Source organism: Entelurus aequoreus, linkage group LG01 (assembly GCF_033978785.1).
Source record: "Entelurus aequoreus isolate RoL-2023_Sb linkage group LG01, RoL_Eaeq_v1.1, whole genome shotgun sequence".
NCBI lineage: Eukaryota > Metazoa > Chordata > Actinopteri > Syngnathiformes > Syngnathidae > Entelurus > Entelurus aequoreus.
In genome coordinates, this window is record NC_084731.1 from 65,735,291 (window position 1) to 65,759,259 (window position 23,969).

The window sequence follows — 23,969 nt, forward strand, 5'->3', positions numbered from 1 at the left end:
AGTTTGTGAAACATTTTTGAGTTTGTAAAACAATTTTTTTGAGTTTGTGAAACATTTTTGAGTTTGTGGAGTTTTGGCAGTAATTTCCCTCCACAATGGCCACTGGTGTACTGTTGAGTTTGCAGTAAAGATAGACGTGGACGTGTGTGTGACGTGGAAATGTGTGTGACGTGCAAACAGAGACGTGGAAGTGTGTGTGTGTGACGTGCATGCAGACACTTCCACTCACCCCCACTCCTCCACATGGTAACATCACAAAGATTCTTTGAGCCAAGATTCCTGCAAGGAGAAATTAAGGACATTTAGTGACCATCTCATAATTGTTGTGTTTACATGGTGGCTGAAATCATCATTATGATGAAGTCTTATTATTAGGATGAAATCATCATTATTATGAAGTCTTATTATTAGGGTGAAATAATCATTATTATGAAGTTTTATTATTAGGATGAAATCATCATTAATATGAAGTCTTATTATTAAGTTGAAATCCTCATTATGATGAAGTCTTATTATTAGGATGAAATTATCATTATTAGGATGAACTCTTATCATTAGGATGAAATCATCATTATTATGAAGTCTTATTATTAGGATGAAATCATCATTATTATGAAGTCTTATTATTAGGGTGAAATCATCAATATTATGAAGTCTTATTATTAGGATGAAATCATCATTATTATGATGAAGTCTTATTATAAGTATGAAATTATCATTATTTTGATGAACTCTTATTATAAGGATGAAATCATTATTATTATGAAGTCTTATTATTAGGATGAAATCATCATTATTATGAAGTCTTATTATTAGGGTGAAATCATCATTAATATGATGAAGTCTTATTATTAGGATGAAATTATCATTATTATGATGAACTCTTATTATTAGGATGAAATCATCATTATTATGAAGTCTTATTATTAGGATGAAATCATCATTATTATGAAGTCTTACGAGCCAACTTTGGGTTGTCCAGCTTGAGGCGGTGAAGAGGGTTGGTGCCGTAACGAAGCACATGTTTTTCTGAATGGACCGACTGGAGCTCTTCCAGAGAGGCCTTCCTACAGCCAATGTGCTACACACACACACACACACACGCACGCACGCACGCACGCACGCACACACGCACGCACGCACGCACGCACGCACGGACGCACGCACACACACACACACACACACACACACACACACACACACACACACACACACACACACACACACACACACACCCACACCCACACACACACACACACACACACACACACACACACACACACAGATGGGTGAAAGATGAGGCTGGACAAGAAAAGATCACAGCTTTGAAGAAGAGGACAGACATGTGAATCACGAGATGAAAGAAACAACATGTCAGTGTCCTGCAACGCCAACCTGATATGTTCATACCTCACACTGGCTATGTCTATTCATGTTCATACCTCACACTGGCTGTATCTATTCATGTTCATACCTCACACTGGCTGTGTCTATTCATGTTCATACCTCACACTGGCTGTCTATTCATGTTCATACCTCACACTGGCTATGTCTATTCATGTTCATACCTCACACTTGCTGTGTCTATTCATGTTCATACCTCACACTGGCTGTGTCTATTCATGTTCATACTGAACATGATGCATATATTCATTTTCATACCTCACAGTGGCTGTGTCTATTCATGTTCATACTGAACATGATGCATCTATTCATGTTCATACCTCACACTGGCTGTGTCTATTCATGTTCATACCTCACACTGGCTGTGTCTATTCATGTTCATACTGAACATGATGCATATATTCATGTTCATACCTCACACTGGCTGTGTCTATTCATGTTCATACTAAACATGATGCATATATTCATGTTCATACCTCACACTGGCTGTGTCTATTCATGTTCATACTGAACATGATGCATCTATTCATGTTCATACCTAACATGATGCCTCTATTCATGTTCATACCTCACACTGGCTGTGTCTATTCATGTTCATACCTCACACTGGCTATGTCTATTCATGTTCATACCTCACACTTGCTGTGTCTATTCATGTTCATACCTCACACTGGCTGTGTCTATTCATGTTCATACTGAACATGATGCATATATTCATGTTCATACCTCACACTGGCTGTGTCTATTCATGTTCATACCTCACACTGGCTGTGTCTATTCATGTTCATACCTCACACTGGCTGTGTCTATTCATGTTCATACCTCACACTGGCTATGTCTATTCATGTTCATACCTCACACTTGCTGTGTCTATTCATGTTCATACCTCACACTGGCTGTGTCTATTCATGTTCATAGTGAACATGATGCATATATTCATGTTCATACCTCACACTGGCTGTGTCTATTCATGTTCATACTGAACATGATGCATCTATTCATGTTCATACCTCACACTGGCTGTGTCTATTCATGTTCATACCTCACACTGGCTGTGTCTATTCATGTTCATACTGAACATGATGCATATATTCATGTTCATACCTCACACTGGCTGTGTCTATTCATGTTCATACTAAACATGATGCATATATTCATGTTCATACCTCACACTAGCTGTGTCTATTCATGTTCATACTGAACATGATGCATCTATTCATGTTCATACCTAACATGATGCCTCTATTCATGTTCATACCTCACACTGGCTGTGTCTATTCATGTTCATACCTCACACTGGCTGTGTCTATTCATGTTCATACCTCACACTTGCTGTGTCTATTCATGTTCATACCTCACACTGGCTGTGTCTATTCATGTTCATACTGAACATGATGCATATATTCATGTTCATACCTCACACTGGCTGTGTCTATTCATGTTCATACTGAACATGATGCATCTATTCATGTTCATACCTCACACTGGCTGTGTCTATTCATGTTCATACCTCACACTGGCTGTGTCTATTCATGTTCATACTGAACATGATGCATATATTCATGTTCATACCTCACACTGGCTGTGTCTATTCATGTTCATACTGAACATGATGCATATGTTCATGTTCATACCTCACACTGGCTGTGTCTATTCATGTTCATACTGAACATGATGCATCTATTCATGTTCATACCTAACATGATGCCTCTATTCATGTTCATACCTCACACTGGCTGTCTATTCATGTTCATACCTCACACTGGCTGTGTCTATTCATGTTCATACCTAACATGATGCATCTATTCATGTTCATACCTAACATGATGCCTCTATTCATGTTCATACCTCACACTGGCTGTGTCTATTCATGTTCATACCTCACACTGGCTGTGTCTATTCATGTTCATACCTAACATGATGCATCTATTCATGTTCATACCTCACACTGGCTGCGCAGTCCCCTTTCATGCAGTCGGGACCAAATGCTGTGGACTCTGCCAGGATGCTCTGGATGATAGCTGTGGTCCCCACAGGTGCACTGGTGCTTCTGCATCTGAGCGTCGTAAACCAGACCTGAGCAAACATGGGTGATGAACTGTACTGTCATTGCACGTGAAAAGTACAACACAATTACATTTTCAGGACAAACCCAACAGACATACAGTGACAGGGTGGACAGAATGGGGGAAGTGGAGGAGGATTTGAAGGTTCTTCTTATGGTTTATGAATGTTTTTTATGGTATTGGGCCTTCTTATCCTTCAGATTTACCCTAAGAACCCTGGTGGACCCTGAGATCCACTTCTATTTATTCCAAAAGTCAGGACACAAAGTCACATGATGGCATCTTTCCATCTACGGAACATCTTGTCTGAGGACCTCAGGGCTTCACAGAACGTTCATGTTTTTAAGAGCAGGCTCCAGACCTATCTATTTTTATTGGGCTTTTACCAAATATTTATTAGTTTATTGAAGTCACTCATACTTTCCTTTTGATTTCCTATTACTTATGTTACATTTTATTTACTTAGATTTATTTATTACATTTATATATACTGTATATATATATATATATATATATATATATATATATATATATATATATATATATATATATATATATATATATATATATATATATATATATATATATATATATATATATATATATATATTTATATGTATATGTATATATATATGTATATATATATATATATATATATATATATATATATATGTATATATATATATATATATATATATATATATATATATATATATATATATATGTATATGTATATACATACATACATACATACATACATACATACATACATACATACATACATTTATATATATATATATATTTATATGTATATGTATATACATATATACATACATACATACATACATACATACATACATACATGCATACATACATACATTTATATGTATATGTATATATATATATATATATATATATATATATATATATATATATGTATATATATATATATATGTATATATATATATATATATATATATATATATATATATATATATGTATATATATATATATATATATATGTATATGTATATACATATATACATACATACATACATACATACATACATACATACATTTATATATATATATATATATATATATATATTTATATGTATATGTATATACATATATACATACATACATACATACATACATACATACATACATACATGCATACATACATACATACATACATTTATATATATATATGTACCATCCAGCGCCGAGAAGCCATAACGTTTCTACCGATTGGATCCAAAGTCGCTCCCGTCTGATGAGGTTGTATTTGGTGCCGTTACATAAAACCCAAATTAATGCCAGTTTCAACCCCAAATATTACAGTAGCCTTCACACAGCAGACCATACATCACAACAAGAAGGAAACCACGAGTCCCAGCAGAAGAATGCAGATCTTTGCACAGGTTCTACTGACCAGTGGTGAAGCGCAGCTGGACCTCTGCAGCAGGACTGGACGAGGACAAAGACACGGGCACAGGCAGGGAGGTGGAGGCGGGGGAGGACTGGGTCCGGACCAGGGGCTGGTGAGACCACATCAGGACAGGAACATTAGGGGAGTCCATGTGGAGTCCTGGTCTGTGGGCCACCTGCCTCTGGGTTTGTTGCATGAAAGGAACATATCATGTCAAAAGTACACATGCTCATTTAAAGTATGTTCTACCAGCATTCTGCTGGGTAAAGCTAGAGCGCCCCCTTTTGGCAAACTCCTGTTAAAGCAAGGAATATCAGTCTAGTAAGCATAAGACATTTTCATCTCTGTAGACCAGGGGTGGCCATCAGTGTCAGGGGCGCCGCTAGGGATTTTGGGCCCCATGAAAAGAATCTTTACAGGGCCCCCAACACAGCGGCAACATTTTTTGATGCTATTTTACATACAATTATGCATTTTAATGGTATTTTTGACTATCATTACCATTTTTTTGAAAGAAGAACCGCATCACAGTTTTATAAGTATTATAATTTCATCATCATTAGGGGCATCTCTGGGCCCCCCTCCATCATGGGCCCCTAGAATCCGTCTCCTTTACCCCCCCTTTTCGGCGCACATTTGAAAAGGAATTCTACCTTTGCAACCTCATGATACTCTTGGCTAAGTTTTATATCCATAAATGTCAGTTTCTCAATACAAGACCTGTTTGTTGTGCCTTTAAAAAAGAGTTAGAACTTTACTTTACTTTAAAACACTTTCTACCTCTAACAGGCAAAAAGCTGTGAAAACTACGATGCTGTGTTCCAAATGTAAACTAGGGTTAACAATATTTTGGTATACCGGTAGCGGTACCAAAATGTATTTCCATACTTTTCTAAATAAAGGGGACCACAAAAAAAATTCATTATTGGCTTTATTTGAACAAAAAATCTCAGGGTACATGAAACGTATGTTTATTATTGTAATTTAGTCCTTAAATAAAATGTTGAACATACTAGACAACTTGTCTTTTAGTAGTAAGTAAACAAACAAAGACTCCTAATTAGCCTGCTGAGGTATGCAGTAACATATTGTGTCATTTCTCTACCTATTATTTTGTCTACATTATGAGGGACAAACTGTAAAAATTGATTATTAATCTACTTGTTCATTTAATGTTAATATCTGCTTATTTTCTGTTTAATATGTTCTATCTACACTTCTGTTAAAATGTAATAATCACTTATTCTTCTCTTGTTTGATACTTTACATTAGTTTTGGATGATACCACACCTTTAAGTATCAATACGATACCAAGTAGTTACAGGGTCATACATTGATCATATTCAAAGTCCTCATGTGTGCAGGGACGTAATTACTGACTTTAGAAACATAATAGGAATTTTAAAAAGGAAAAAAGATTTTGTGACGATAAAAAATATCAATGTAATCATAATAGTATCGACTATATACGCTCTTGTACTTGGTATCATTACAGTGGATGTCAGGTGTAGATCCACCCATGGCATTTGTTTACATTGTGACGCCAGTGAGCTATTGTATCCTCCTACGGTGTGTAGTGAAGCATGTCTAGCTATTCCTCGTCCTCCAGTGATAATGTTAATTGTAAGAAACATACTTTATTTGTCACCATTGGCACCTTTATCTTTACTTTTTACACCAAAATGCGTCCATTTTCCCTTTTCTGTCTACACACTGTGTCTGCTTGTAAGTACTCTGTGTTTGTGCGCTGCCGAACATGCTCATCTGCTCGTAAAACCAGCAATGACACGACGTGGCGACGACGCGCCGTCATGCCTGTTAAAAAAAAGGGGGGGGGGGGGGGGGTCTGGTACTTTTTAGAGGCTGTATAGTACTGAATATGATTCATTAGTATTGCGGTACCCTACATTCTACTATAACTACTTTATTGAATTAACAACCCCCTGGCGCTGTATTGTACTGTTTTGTACTTGTTTTATTTGTCATTGTTTATACATTTGTTTGTAAATGTTGAACTTTATAAATAAAGGTGTATAAAACTATTCAAAAAATGTGTTCCTTACAAAATAGTAAAAAAGAACATTTATTTCATGCGCTGTCATGTGTGTCACTAGAAACGTTCACATATCAGCCTACAAGAAGAGAAAACATGTTGTGGTAAGTTGTAGACAACTTACCACAATAAAAATGCTGCTCCATCCTGTCTGCGCTAACAAAATAAGAGTCTCAAAGAGCAAGCGCACATAAGCTATTAAGTTACGGAGTTTGCCGCCAATGTATTTCTTGTAAAGTGCATAAAAAGGAATATGGAAGCTGGACAAACAAAAAGCAAGCACTTTCATGTGGTATTGGACAGAAAGGAGGACTTTTTTTCTCCTCCATTTGAAAATGTGGACGTTATCATCACTACTGTCTGATTCCAATCAATGCAAGTCATCACAATCATACCAACCAGGCCTGGCCCTAACCAATCTGGCGCCCTAGGCAAGATTTTAGGTGCCCCCGCCCCCACATCGGCAGTGAAGTGTATATACTCACAAGAAACCGAATAGCTTTGTCTTTGACCTTTTTTTTTACTTAAAGAAAGCAAATTAACATATTATATGAGAATGTTATGTTATGATTATCTTTAACCGAATCACAGCAGTGCTCAAATTTAAAAAACAGCATCCCCTCTCATGTGATATTGCTTGATTAACATTAATGATGTGCACTTTAACAACTAGGCTTACAACTATACCTAATATATAAAGGGGTGGAAAAGTGACTATTACCTGCAGGGCAAACATTAGCTAACCAGAAGGCAATAACAATGTAAACAAAAAACACCTGCTTAAAAGATCTAATACAAATGTCCCTGAGGAATGTAAGGTGGGAGTACTGTAATTACCTAACGTTACATTATTATTTTCCATAACAATTTAGCCCCCTCCACAATATTAACCCGACGTTAAAACAGAACTAGCTATTTATTGATTAGCAATTGCCGAATCATGTAACATTAGCTTAATGTTAAAAAGCCAGGTTACTATCACATTCTGTAACAGACAAATAATTTAATGTAGGCTAACGTTACCTACCTGCTACCTCTGTCTTTTTCTCGTTTCTCCTCTTCTTTTCTCTTTTTTCTTCCCTGGGCACCTGACAGTTTTGGCCGTTTTGACATCTTGTGTTGATTTTTTGATGTGGTAAGAGTAGGGACGGCGTGGTGAAGTTGGTAGAGTGGCTGTGCCAGCAATCGGAGTGTTGCTGGTTACTGGGGTTCAATTCCCACCTTCTACCTTCCTAGTCACGTCCGTTGTGTCCTTGGGCAAGACACTTCACCCTTTGCCTCTGATGGCTGCTGGTTAGCGCCTTGCATGGCAGCTTCCGCCATCAGTGTGTGAATGGGTAAATGTGGAAATACTGTCAAAGCGCTTTGAGTACCTTGAAGGTAGAAAAGCGCTATACAAGTATAACCCATTTATTATGATACGGGAAGGGAGGGGGCGCACCGTGCGGGGAGATGGGGGGGGCGTAATGTTATAACAAATAATATTTCTATTAAATAGGCTTTACTTTGCATTTTAATTAACGTGGGATTATTTTTTGTATTTAGAAATAATAGTATCAACTTTTTTTTTTCTTTTTTTCTCCAACATTTGTGGCACTGGCGTGGCGCCCCCTGATGGACGGTGCCCTTAGCATTTGCCTATACGGCCTATGCCACGGGCCGGCCTGATACCAACTTATATTTTTGTCTTCATTAAAGAAACATGCTTGTATTATCATTATTAAATGTGTATATATACTGTATATATATACACACATACACACACACACACACACATATATATATATATATATATATATATATATATATATATATATATATATATATATATATATATATATATATATATATATATATATATATATATATATATATATATATATATATATACATATATATACATATATATATATATATATATATATATATATATATATATATATATGTGTGTGTGTGTGTGTGTATGTGTGTATATATATACAGTATATATACACATTTAATAATATATATATATATATATATATATATATATATATATATATATATATATATATATATATATATATATATATATATATATATATATATATATATATATATATATATATATATATATATATATATATATATATATATATATATATATATATATATATATATATATATATATATATATATAGGTTGCTTGCCTCGACTTGGTCATTTGAAAAGTAGCTCGCCTGCTTAAAAGTTAGGACACCCCTGCTGTAAATTGACTTTTAAGGAAATATCATCACAAAATCTTCTTTTGTTTTTTAAAATGTATATTATGTTTATAAAGTCATTAAATACGTCCTTGGACACATGAGGACTTTGAATATGACCAAATGTATGATCCTGTAATTACTTGGTATTGGATCGATACCTAAATGTGTGGTATCATCCAAAACTAATGTAAAGTATCAAAGAAGAGAAGAATAAGTGATTATTACATTTTAACAGAAGTGTAGATGGAACATGTTAAAACAGAACATAAGCCGATATTAACAGTAAATGAACAGGTAGATTAATAATAAATTTTTACAGTTTGTCTCTCATAATGTAGACAAAATAATAGGTAGATAAATGACACAATATGTTACTGCATATGTCAGCAGACTAGTTAGGAGTCTTTGTTTGTTTACTTACTACTAAAAGACAAGTTGTCTAGTATGTTCACTATTTTATGTAAGGACTAAATTACAATAATAAACATATGTTTCATGTACCCTAAGACTTTTTGTTCAAATAAAGACAATAATGACATTTTTTGTGGTCCCCTTTATTTAGAAAATAATCAAAATACATATTGGTACCAGTACCAAAATGAGTTTGATCGCCTCGACTTGGTCACTTGAAAAGTAGCTCTACTGCTAAAAAAGTTAGGACACCCCTGCTGTAAACACACTTTTAAGGCCATTGATGACGAATTAGTCTATCAACCTAATAATCGCATAATTGCACCGACGTCTCAGTTGGAAGTTCGAGAGCCCCCATGAGTCCTCTTACCTGGCCCACAGGATGCGACGTCTCAATCAAGCTCTCCCGGGACGAGGTGGTGGACTCGGTGTCGTACACTGAGTCCACACTGGTGGTGCTCCGCCTCCTTCGGTAGTTGTCCTCACAAACGGAGCCCACCTCGGAGCCACACTCTGACCCGATCTCCTCCAGGTCCATGTCCTCTGACGGGATCTGTGTCACATGAGAGAAAGTCCATGTTGTGTGTGCTTGCTAACTTCTATTTGTTACATCCATTTATATTCCTAATATGCATCTAAAATACACTACATTGCCAAAAGTATTTGGCCACCTGCCTTGACTCACATATGAACTTGAAGTGCCATCCCATTCCTAACCCATAGGGTTTAATATGACCTTTTGCAGCTATTACAGCTTCAACTCTTCTGGGAAGGCTGTCCACAAGGTTGCAGAGCGTGTTTAGAGCAATTTTCCACCATTCTTCCAAAAGCGCATTGGTGAGGTCACACACTGATGTTGGTTTGAGAAGGCCTGGCTCTCAGTCGCCATTCTAATTCATCCCAAAGGTGTTCTATCGGGTTCAGGTCAGGACTCTGTGCAGGCCAGTCAAGTTTATCCAAACCAGACTCTGTCATCCATATCTTTATGGACCTTGCTTTGTGCACTGGTGCACAGTCATGTTGGAAGAGGAAGGGGCCCGCTCCAAACTGTTCCCATAAGGTTGGGAGCATGGAATTGTCCAAAATGTTTTGGTATCCTGGAGCATTCTAAGTTCCTCTCACTGGAACTAAGGGGCCAAGCCCAACTCCTGAAAAATAACCCCACACCATAATTCCTCCTCCACCGAATTTCACACTCGGCACAATGCAGTCCGAAATTTACCGTTCTCCTGGCAACCTCCAAACCCAGACTGGTCCATCAAATTGCCAGATGGAAAAACGTGATTCATCACTCCAGAGAAGGCGTCTCCACTGCTCTAGAGTCCAGTGACGACGTGCTTTACCCCACTGCATCCCACGCTTTGCATTGGACTTGGTGATGTATGGCTTAGATGCAGCTGCTCGGCCATGGAAACCCATTCCATGAAGCTATCTGCGTACTGTACGTGGGCTAATTGGAAGGTCACGTGAAGTTTGGAGCTCTGTAGCAACTGACTGTGCAGAAAGTCTTTGCACTGTGCGCTTCAGCATCCGCTGACCCCTCTCTGTCAGTTTACGTGGCCTACCACTTGGTGGCTGAGTTGCTGTTGTTCCCAAACTCTTCACTTTTCTTATTATAGAGTTGACTTTGGAATATTTAGGAGGGAGGAAATTTCACGACTGGATTTGTTGCACAGGTGGCATCCTATGACAGTTCCACGCTGGAAATCACTGAGAGTGGCCCATTCTTTCACAAATGTTTGTAGAAACAGTCTCCATGCCTAAGTGCTTGATTTGATACACCAAGTGATTAGTACACCTGATTCTCATCATTTGGATGGGTTGCCAAATACTTTTGGCAATATAGTGTACATATCATTGTTTACATTTTTTTTGAGCACCTTTTAAATAAATAAAGACAGCAAACTTATGCGAAAATATCCAAGATGCCGGACGACCGAGTCAACTTTGACTTATTTTCCTCACATTCTTGTGCAGAGCTCCAAGTTGATATTCTGAAAAACATATTTTTTTTATGATCGGGCGACCTTAATAAAGTTGAGAGCGCGGCAAATTCCGACTTTTTGACCCAGTCCTTCTCTGAGCTAGCATGCTAGGCTAACCGGCCGCTTGGACCGCGACGGACGGGACCAACAGACGTCAACGAGCCACAACAAAAGCGCAGCAGACAGGTAAGGTGGCGGGTAGAACGGCCATGCCAGCAACTTGAGGGTTCCGGGTTCGATCCCCGTCTCTCTTTGGGCAAAACACTTCACCCTTGCTCCCAGTCGGAGGGGGCAGCTGGGGCTACAAGTGTAGCTTACCACCACCAGGTGTGAATGAATGATGGGTTCCCACTTCTCTGTGAGCGCTTTGAGTATTCTAGTCTATAGAAAAGCGCAATATACAAACCCTGTTTCCATATGAGTTGGGAAATTGTGTTAAATGTAAATATAAGCGGAATACAATGATTTGCAAATCATTTTCAACCCATATTCAGTTGAATATGCTACAAAGACAACATGTTTGATGTTCAAACTGATAAACTTTTTTTTTTGTGCAAATAATCATTAACTTTAGAATTTGATGCCAGCAACATGTGACAAAGAAGTTGGGAAAGGTGGCAATAAATACTGATAAAGTTGAGGAATGCTCATCAAACACTTATTTGGAACATCCTACAGGTGAACAGGCAAATTGGGAACAGGTGGGTGCCATGATTGGGTATAAAAATAGATTCCATGAAATGCTCAGTCATTCACAAACAAGGATGGGGCGAGGGTCACCACTTTCTCAACAAATGCGTGAGCAAATTGTTGAACAGTTTAAGAAAAACCTTTCTCAAGCAGCTATCGCAAGGAATTTAGGAAGTTCACCATCTACAGTCCGTAATATCATCAAAAGGTTCAGAGAACCTGGAGAAATCACTGCACGTAAGCAGCTAAGCCCGTGACCTTCGATCCCTCAGGCTGTACTGCATCAACAAGCGACATCAGTGTGTAAAGGATATCACCACATGGGCTCAGGAACACTTCAGAAACCCACTGTCAGTAACTACAGTTGGTCGCTACATCTGTAAGTGCAAGTTAAAACTCTCCTATGCAAGGCGAAAACCGTTTACCAACAACACCCAGAAACGCAGTCGGCTTCGCTGGGCCTGAGCTCATCTAAGAAGGACTGATACAAAGTGGAAAAGTGTTCTGTGGTCTGACGAGTCCACATTTCAAATTGTTTTTGGAAACTGTGGACGTCGTGTCCTCCGGACCAAAGAGGAAAAGAACCATCCGGATTGTTATAGGCGCAAAGTTGAAAAGCCAGCATCTGTGATGGTATGGGGGTGTATTAGTGCCCAACACATGGTAACTTACACATCTGTGAAGGCGCCATTAATGCTGAAAGGTACATACAGGTTTTGGAGCAACACATGTTGCCATCCAAGCAACGTTACCATGGACGCCCCTGCTTATTTCAGCAAGACAATGCCAAGCCACGTGTTACATCAACGTGGCTTCATAGTAAAAGAGTGCGGGTACTAGACTGGCCTGCCTGTAGTCCAGACCTGTCTCCCATTGAAAATGTGTGGCACATTATGAAGCCTAAAATACCACAACGGAGACCCCCGGACTGTTGAACAACTTAAGCTGTACATCAAGCAAGAATGGGAAAGAATTCCACCTGAGAAGCTTCAAAAATGTGTCTCCTCAGTTCCCAAACGTTTACTGAGTGTTGTTAAAAGGAAAGGCCATGTAACACAGTGGTGAACATGCCCTTTCCCAACTACTTTGGCACGTGTTGCAGCCATGAAATTCTAAGTTAATTATTATTTGCAAAAAAAAAAAAAAGTTTATGAGTTTGAACATCAAATATCTTGTCTTTGTAGTGCATTCAATTGAATATGGGTTGAAGAGGATTTGCAAATCATTGTATTCCATTTATACTTACGTCTAAAACAATTTCCCAACTCATATGGAAACGGGGTTTGTAAATCTAATCCATTAATATTATTATACACTCTATTATCATACAAAAACAAATCTGCCCAATTTAGGGTAAAGTACCGGCACCTGTAGTGGCCAGGAATTTACCGTAAAACAAATACAGTCAGGATGTATAGGACATCCCGGTATGTTGATGTTGAATCCGTTATTTTTACAGTTGACAGCTGTTTTACCTAATGGTAAATTACTATTAAAAAAACTGATCTACTGTTCACCATTTTACAAAAAAATCTATTCCATTTACAGTAAAACACTGGCAGCTGTTGTCGCCAGGAATTCACCATAAAAAAAATTAGGGCTGATTTTACTGTTGCCAATCCCCAGGTGCATGTCTTTGGAGGCAGGAGGAAGCCGGAGTAGCCGGAGCGAACCAACACAGTCACAGGGAGAACATGCAAACTCAACACACAAAGACCCCTAGCCCGGGGAATCGAACCCAGGGACCTTCTCACTGTGAAGCACGGATGCTAACAACTGTGCTGCCCTGTCACCTATGCGAGCATCTGCAAAATGTTTCTGAGACCTGTGAGCGGTCCATGGGGATTTTACCTGGAAAGGATTTGTACAACCTTTCACTGGACAACTCACAACACAGCCTTCTAAAACATATTAAAAATGAGCCATCATAGTCACTCACCAATAGCCATTTGGTGACTTTATTTACACATCGCTTGAGAACCAATGTCTCCCTTGTAGCGACTTGATCACTAATCTGTTCATGTTGACTTAGCATAGCTATCTTATATTCTGCTGTTCTCCTTGTCTTAGTTGCTGGTCGGCATCCTCAAATGGTTGATTACACCCCTGGTGTTTGTGTCCGTCTCACCTTGCTCAGGTGGGAGTTTGGCTTGAAGCGATCCGGCCCACTCTTGTGGCACGGCTGGTTCTGGCCGTGAACAGGATGGCCGACGTGCGAAGGAAGGTGCGAGGTGCTGTAGGGAGGAGGTTCTGAGCGGGTTCGCCCCAAGGGCTTGTGGGAGGGAAAGGTTCTCTTCAGGGAGGCCAAGTGAGGTCGCTGCTGCAGAGGCGGACTCAAACCCTGATCTGTGAGAGGGAGAGATACAACAGCAGGAAGTTATGTACGTAAAGGTGACATGAATGTAAACAACTTGTGTTATTGAAGCTGCATTACTAAACACAGCCACTAGAGGGAGCCATTGGGCTTTGTTTGTAATACAAAGCAAAGGTGACAAAACATGATCACAGCAAACTAATATTTGTTGTACCTGTGGCAGGTAGGAGAAATAATGACTCATCATGTCTAATCTACAAATTAGTCAATGACAAAAAATGACATGTTATAAATAATGACTATAAAATGGCAAAAAGAACAAAACATCTTCACTCCCTTTTGCTACTTTCCAAGACTTCAAATTGTATTTCTACACATTCCACCAGTTTTAGGAGCTATTTACTTACAAACCCCCAAAAGCAGTGAGGTTTTCACATTGTGTGAATGGTAAATAAAAAGAGAATACAATGATTTGCAAATCCTTTTCAACTTATATTCAAATTGAATAGACTGCGAAGACAAGATATTTAATGTTCACACTGAGAAACGTCTTTCTTTTTTTGCAAATAATCATGAACTTAGAATTTAATGGCAGCAACAAATTGCAAAAAAAGTAGTCAAAGGGGCATTTTTACCACTGTGTTACATGGCCTTTCCTTTTAACAACACCCAGTAAAGGTTTGGCAACTGAGGAGACACATTTTTGAAGTGGAAATATTTCCCATTCTTGGTTGATGTACAGCTTTAGTTGTTCAACAGTCTACCTTCTGCTATTTTAGCCTTCATATTGCACCACACATTTTCAATGTCTAAACTACAGGCAGGGCAGTCTAGTACCCACACTCTGTTGTAACACGTGGCTTGGCATTGTCTTTCTGAAATAAGCAGGGGCGTCCATGATAACGTTGCTTGGATGGCAACATACAGTATGTTGCTCCAAAAGCTGTATGTACCTTTCAGCATTAATGGTGCCTTCACAGATGTGTAAGTTACCTATGCCTTGGGCACTAATACACCCCCATACCATCACAGATGCTGGCTTTTACACTTTGCACCTAGAACAGTCCAGATGGTTCTTTTCCTCTTTGTTCCGGAGGACACGCTGTCCACAGTTTCCAAAAGCAATTTGAAATGTGGACTTGTTAGACCCAAAAACACTTTTCCACTTTGCATCAATCCATCTTAGATGAGCTCGGGCCCAGTGAAGCATTTCTGGGTGTTGTTGATACATGGCTTTGGCTTTGCATGGTATAGTTTTAACTTGCACTTACAGATGTAGCGACCAACTGTAGTTACTGACAGTGGTTTTCTGAAGTGTTCCTGAGCCCATGTGGTGATATCCTTTAGACACTGAGGTCGCTTTTTGATGCAGTTCCGCCTGAGGGGTCGAAAGTCACGGGCATTCAATGTTACCTGCAGTCATTTCTCCAGATTCTCTGAACCTTTTGATGATATTACGGAGCGTAGATGGTGAAATCCCTAAATTCCTTGCAATAGCTGGCTGAGAAATGTTGTTCTTAAACATTTTGCTCAGGCATTTGTTTACAAAGTGGTGACCCTCGCCCCGTCCTTGTTTGTGAACGACTGAGCATTTCATGGAAGCTGCTTGTATACCCAATCATGGCACCCACCTGTCCCCAATTAGCCTGTTCACCTGTGGGATGTTCCAAATATGTGTTTGATGAGCATTTCACAACTCTCTCAGTCTTTTTTGCCACTTGTGCCAGCTTTTTTGAAACATGTTTGCCAAAAAATAACAATGTTTTCCAGTGTGAACATGAAATAACTTGTCTTTGCAGTCTATTCAATTGAATATAAGTTGAAAAGGATTTGAAAATCATTGTATTCTCTTTTTATTTACCATTTACCAACTTCACTGCTTTTGGGTTTTGTATTTCTAGTCATTGACTTTACATAATAATCTTTATTTTAGCATGAATAACTATATATTCTCGTTTAAAAATGTTAAAATGAAGAAAACAACTATTAGAATCGTTAAAGATTCTGCAACATTTTGAGGATGCTTTAAGAATTGCAAGTTGAATAATGCTTGTTCTGGGAACAAAATACTTATTTGTAGCTTAAAAAATACTACTATTGTCTAGATATAAACATTTTTAAATTAGGATGTCTTATCAGGTCAAATTAACTATGTGCATGCACAGATCATTTCACTATTTTTTGGATTTTTCTCCTAAAAATCTCGCCTTTTTATCTGATATTTAGTCCGTGTTGAGTGGTTGAGTCCATTGCAGTTCTTCACGACTTACAGGAGATGAACTGGGAGTGTACCAGTCCAGTATGAGGCTCCACAATGAGCACGGGCTGCAGACCGTGAGTCTGCGCTGGAAAACTTCCATGAAGAGGTAAGTAGACTTGAGGCAGAGCGGATGTCGCCAAAGTCCTGGATAGCCGTGGGTCAGCCTGGGCGGACACAATAGAGACAAGAGGATGAAGGATGGATCAGATAGAGATTGCATCATTTCTGCTTCTCTCAGGCAGAGTCCTGAATCCATTATTGAATGAAGTGGACTTCAGATCAGGAATGTCCAAACTACGGCGTTCATTTGAGGGTTGAATAAGAAATCTAATCCCAGCGGGACATTTCCGTCTGAGTTTTAAATTAGAAGACAGTATAATTGCTGAATCTTCACCTCTGTTTTGGGACATCATGAGTAACGCAGCTTAATGACCATGAATTGCGCGTCAAAGTGTAAGGCAAAGCAATAAGTCAACACGTAACACAACCTGCTCACTCAGCTTTGCGTATGTTATAAACATGTCCAAGCACCACACATCATTCAAAATTACTCCCATTTAATTCCGCTGCAATGCGTGATGGGAACAAGGGAAAAGGTTCTCTCTACACTTATCTATGTTTGGCGCATTTTTGATGGATTACAAAACTTTAAGGAAGTAAACAAGATAGGAGTCAAACTTTCACATACTCTTAATATCCAATTATATTAATTATTAATCGTAGATCCAATTATACTAATTATTAATCATAGATCCATTAGATTATATATATATATATATATATATATATATATATATATATATATATATATATATATATATATATATATATATATATATATATATATATATATAATATATATATAACACACACATATATTTACTATGCTATACTATAAATGCATACAGTATACATATACATATATATATATATATATATATATATATATATATATATATATATATATATACATATATACTATAAATGCATACAGTATACATATACATATATATATATATATATATATATATATATGTATATATATATATATATACATATGTATATATATATATATATATATATATATATATATATATATATATATATATATATATATATATATATATATATATATATATATATATATATATATATATATATATATATATATATATATATATATATATATGTATATAGTCCTTCTCTTTATATATATATATATATTTTTTAATCTGTTCTGTAAAAAAAATTAATAAATCGATTTATATATATATATATATATATATATATATATATATATATATATATATATATATATATATATATATATATATATATATATATATATATATATATATATATATATATATATATATATATATATATATATATTTTTTTTTTTTTTTTCCTTTTTTTTTTTTTTTTCTTTTTTTTTCTTTCTTCTTTTTCTTTAATCTTTTCTGGAAAAAAATTGATTTCTAAATATATATACAGGGTGATTTAAAAAGAGTAGGCCAAAATCCTCAATGGTCATGTGATACAGGAGTTATCCAAGTTTTATTGTCTTACAATTTCACCGTTGTGGTCATTTGTCATCCTTTCGGCGCTGTTCAATTGTAGAAAAAGACCCTGTTTATGTACCCTCCAAATGGCGACTAACAGCAGCAATCAACACGTGGATGGCGACATCCTGCAGCGTGTTTGGGAAGAATTCTCATATGGTCTTGATGTTGTGGCCATATTGAGCACTTGTAAACATGAATTAAATACTCCAAGTTATGTACAACACATGTGTTCAAGTTAGGTTTTATATTGTTTTTCATTTTTGAAATATAGAGTGATCATTTTGGCGTTTTCTTATATATATATATATATATATATATATATATATATATATATATATATATATATATATATGTATATATATATATATATATATATATATATATATATATATATATATATATATATATATATATATATATATATATATATATATATGTATATATATATATATATATATATATATATATATATATATATATATATATATATATATATATATATATATATATATATATTAGGGTTGTCCCGATACCAAAATGTATTTTGATACTTTTCTAAATAAAGGGGACAACAAAAAATGTAATTATTGTCTTTATTTTAACAAAAAATCTTAGGGTACATGAAACATATGTTTATTATTATAAATTAGTCCTTAAATAAAATGTTGAACATACTAGACAACTAGTCTTTTAGTAGTAAGTAAACAAACAAAGACTCCTAATTAGTCTGCTGACGTATGCAGTAACATATTGTGTCATTTATCTACCTATTATTTTGTCTACATTATGAGGGACAAACTGTAAAAATTTATTATTTATCTATTTGTTCATTTACTGTTAATATTTGCTTATTTTCAGTTTTAACATGTTCTATCTACACTTCTGTTAAAATGTAATAATCACTTATTCTTCTCTTCTTTGATACTTGACATTAGTTTTGGATGATACCACACATTTGGGTATTGATCCAATACCAAGTAGTTACAGGATCATACATTGGTCATATTCAAAGTCCTCATGTGTCCAGGGACGTATTTCCTGAGTTTATAAACATAATATACATTTTAAAATAAAAAATAATTTGTGATGATAAAAAATATCGATGTAATCATAGTAGTATCAACTAGATACACTCTTGTACTTGGTATCATTACAGTGGATGTCAGGTGTAGATCCACCCATGGCATTTGTTTACATTGTGATGCCGGTGATATCCACCATAAATGTCTTATTCAGTATGGTGTGTCCTAATCTAATGCTTCCTCTTTTGTGCTCCTCCTTACAGTTCTTCCCGCCCCTACTGTATTGCAACTTTAGAATAAAACTGAATAAAAATGGAAGACTGTTGTTTGATACTTTTCATTAGTTTTGGAGGATACCACACATTTAGGTATCGATCTGATACCAAGTAGTTACAGGATCATACATTGGTCATATTCAAAGTCGTCATGTGTCCAGGGACGTATTTACTGACTTTATAAACATAATATACATTTTTAAAAAAGGGAAAAAGATTTTGTGACGATAAAAAATATAGATGTAATCATAGTAGTATTGATTAGATACGCTTTTGTACTTGGTATCATTACAGTGGATGTCAGGTGTAGATCCACCCATGGCATTTGTTTTACCTTCAGGAGCGCTAGCTTTTGTTAGCGGTGACGCCAGTGAGCTATTGCATCCTCCTACGGTGTGTAGTGAAGCATGTTTAGCTATTCATCGTCCAGCAGTGATAATGCTACTTGTAAGGAACTTACTTTATTTGTCGCCATGGAGGCCAGGATTAGTCATTTAGAAGTAGCTAAAACACTGTGGATGGATGTTAGCTGCTAGCTAGCTAGCCATGTCTTAAAGCACCTCTTCCTGAGGGTGTTTCAGTGTTATAACTTCACATTTATCTTTACTTTTTACACCACTGTGTCTGCGTGTAAGTACTCCGTGTGTGCGCGCTGCCGAACATGCTCCTCTGCTCGTAAAACCAGCAATGTCACGACGTGACGACGACACGGCATCATGCTCGTAAAAAAAAAAAAAGGGGGGGTACTTTTCATTATTATCGCGGTACTATACTAGTACCGGTATACCGTACATCCCTAATGTATGTATATGTAAATATATTTTATTCATTTATGTATTTATTTAGTCTGTCCTGTACAAGCGGTGAAAAAAAGGATGATACAGGTAGATTGCACTGTTGACATTTGAGCTCTCACCATGTGTACTTTGGTGTATTGCCCTCACGCGAGCCTTCTCAATAGGTACTGTCGCTTCTATGTTTAACTCGTTCTACGGTCAGACCCAAGGACTTACACACCTGTGCAGGTAGTCCCGCAGTGATGTTGGGCATGGCGGTGGGGGTAGTAGGCAAGGTGAAGTGGGCCAATCTACCATCCTTCAGCAGAAGTCTCTGTGCCTGAGGGACAATAATCATCTATTTGGAGCATGAAAAGACTTCCGTAATACAAGTCATGTGTAGCCTGTCCTCAGTCTACTGCAAAGCCAATGTGAATAATGTGGTGTTTCAAGAACTTCCTTAATGGTCTGCTCTGTATCAAACATAAACACTGTTGTTGTTATTGGAGGTGTATTTAAGAAAATGACTGACATTTAAGAACCATAAAGGCACCCTGAGAATAAATATATTCAACTATGTGATCTGGATTTACTTCATTTAATTCCACCTGACAATACCGACATAATTCCTACAGATGATGGAATAAATAAATACCTCATGAGCCAGGGACAGGACTCCATCGTCTGACTGCAGGCTGTCGTTGGGAGAGCTCCAGTCTGACGCTGGAGTGCTGCTGGGAGAAGATTCTAGAAAAACACAAAGCAGACATCAGCTCAGTTTCTGTGGGACAATAGCAAAGATCAACAGAACAAATGTAATTAAGATGATCTTGTGATGCAAGTTAAAGGAAAACTGACCCTTTTTTAAAAAATATTCATCTTTTTTACGCATTCTAAAACATAAATAAAGGCTAGCAGGAGGTGGCTAATAGGAGTGTCAAAAACAATGGATTTTTGAATGAATCACTATTTTTTTGTAATGATTCCTAATGGATTTCTAAAAAAAATTAAAAAATATATTATTATTATAAATAAAAATATTATTATAATTTTTTTAATAATCTGTCCCGTCTAGCCACTCAGGCAAATCATACTGTTGATATTGTTGTAGATGACCATATCTGCTGTACATAGTGTCGGTGTAATAGGAAAAGTATTTTTTGAATACAACAAATTAAGAACATTTCATAAGTTAGCCGCACCATTACATAAGTTGAGTTTGAGGTTTTTTTGGAACATGCATGCATACAACATGATACATCACAATTTCCAGTTTCTCTTTTCAACATGTTTGAAAAGGAGTAGGAAGAAGCAGATCTTATTTAATCCTACCCCTTTTCTTTTACATAACAGTTGCTAAAACTTTTGTTCACTTCCTGTTCTCAATTTATTCACAATATACTCCATAAATAATAACAATGAAAATGAATAAATAATAATTGGTGAAGTAAGTTATATTTCATATGGTGAGATGAGTAAAATTATCTAGAAAATGAATGGATGGATGAAATAAATTCATAATATTTATCATGGTTCTTCTTCTTTGTACTTTGTAAACACTTTAAGTTTGAAGAGTTTCTTGAAGTGGATCATATTAGTACATTGTTTGATTTCTTTACTTAATCCATTCTATCATTTAATTCCACATACTGATATACTGAAGGTCTTAAGTGTTGTACGTGCGTACAAATGTTTTAAATTACATTTTTCTCTAAGATTATATTTTTCCTCTTTTTTTGAGAAGAATTTTTGTATATTCTTGGGTAGCAGGTTATAGTTGGCTTTGTGTATAATTTTAGCTGTTTGCAAATTCACTATGTTGTGGAATTTCAGTATTTTTGATTAAATAAAAAAAGTGTTTGGATGTTCTCTATATCCAACATTATGTATTATTCTAACTGATCTTTTGTGAAACACAGTTAGTGAATGAAGTGTACTTTTGTAGTTATTTCCCCATATTTCTACACAACAACTCAGATACGGTAACACTAGCGAGCAGTAGAGAATATGAAGTCATTTTTGGTCTAGAACATAAGCCACAGGGTGCAAAGCGTTGGAAAAAAGTAGCGGATTATAGTCGGGAAAATAGGGTAATATACACAACAACAACCTATTCATTAAAAAACAATGCACCTGTGGGGGAAATTAAATCTATTTTTGAATGAATCCTGATTCTAAAATATTGTTGCTCAATTAAATTTTTTTTATTTTTTTTCCCAATCAGTCCTGTCAAGTCACTCAGACAAACCATATACAGTAGTTGATGTAGAATAGTAGATTATCTATTTCTGCTGTACACATTTACTTTAGAAAAGAGAAGTGTTGGATACTTCTCTTGTTGCCTTATTCGTATTTTACTTTTATTTATAAGACTTTTGTCTTTTATTTGGCCCGCAGGACGGCAAAAGATCGAATAACAATCAGGATATTTTCATATTAAATTGAAATATCTGGCAGTTTGTCAGCTTGTTGCCATCTTGTGGACAACATTAGTAATTCAGTTTATGGGCGCTTACTTGAAAACGTGACCTAATCCAAACAACCTTCCCTAGTCATGGCGCAGGAAACAAAATTCAATATATATATATATATACATTTATGTATATATCTATATACAAACCCCGTTTCCATATGAGTTGGGAAATTGTGTTAGACGTAAGTATAAACAGTATACAATGATTTGCAAATCCTTTTCAACCCATATTCAATTGAATGCACTACAAAGACAATATATTTGATGTTCAAACTCATAAACTTAATGTTTTTTTTGCAAATAATAATTAACTTAGAATTTCATGGCTGCAACACGTGCCAAAGTAGTTGGGAAAGGGCATGTTCACCACTGTATTACATGGCCTTTCCTTTTAACAACACTCAGTAAACATTTGGGAACTGAGGAGACACATTTTTTAAGCTTCTCAGGTGGAATTATTCTTGCTTGATGTACAGCTTAAGTTGTTCAACAGTCCGGGGGTCTCCGTTGTGGTATTTTAGGCTTCATAATGCGCCACACATTTTCAATGGGAGACAGGTCTGGACTACAGGAAGGCCAGCCTAGTACCCGTACTCTTTTACTATGAAGCCACGTTGATGTAACACGTGGCTTGGCATTGTCTTGCTGAAATAAGCAGGGGCGTCCATGGTAACGTTGCTTGGATGGCAACATATGTTGCTCCAAAACCTGTATGTACCTTTCAGCATTAATGGCGCCTTCACAGATGTGTAAGTTACCCATGTCTTGGGCACTAAAACACCCCCATACCATCACAGATGCTGGCTTTTACACTTTGCGCCTATAACAATCCGGATGGTTCTTTTCCTCTTTGGTCCGGAGGACACGACGTCCACAGTTTCCCAAAACAATTTGAAATGTGGACTCGTCAGACCACAGAACACTTTTCCACTTTGCATCAGTCCATCTTAGATGAGCTCAGGCCCAGCGAAGCCGACGGCGTTTCTGGGTGTTTTTG

At 36.5% G+C, this 23,969-nt stretch overlaps 1 protein-coding gene across 1 annotated transcript in view; it reads right to left on the reverse strand.

The window, feature by feature from the left end:
* Nucleotides 1-23,969, reverse strand: part of LOC133655864 (histone deacetylase 7-like) — a 159,399-nt gene that overhangs the window by 62,432 nt on the left and 72,998 nt on the right. The window contains exons 7-15 of the mRNA XM_062056453.1: nt 21,155-21,246; nt 20,741-20,839; nt 16,872-17,025; nt 14,416-14,633; nt 9,983-10,165; nt 4,906-5,083; nt 3,347-3,480; nt 961-1,081; nt 230-279 (exon numbers count right to left, since the gene is read on the reverse strand). Coding sequence (XP_061912437.1) covers nt 230-279; nt 961-1,081; nt 3,347-3,480; nt 4,906-5,083; nt 9,983-10,165; nt 14,416-14,633; nt 16,872-17,025; nt 20,741-20,839; nt 21,155-21,246 — 1,229 coding nt within the window. The remainder of the gene's footprint in view (nt 1-229; nt 280-960; nt 1,082-3,346; nt 3,481-4,905; nt 5,084-9,982; nt 10,166-14,415; nt 14,634-16,871; nt 17,026-20,740; nt 20,840-21,154; nt 21,247-23,969) is intronic.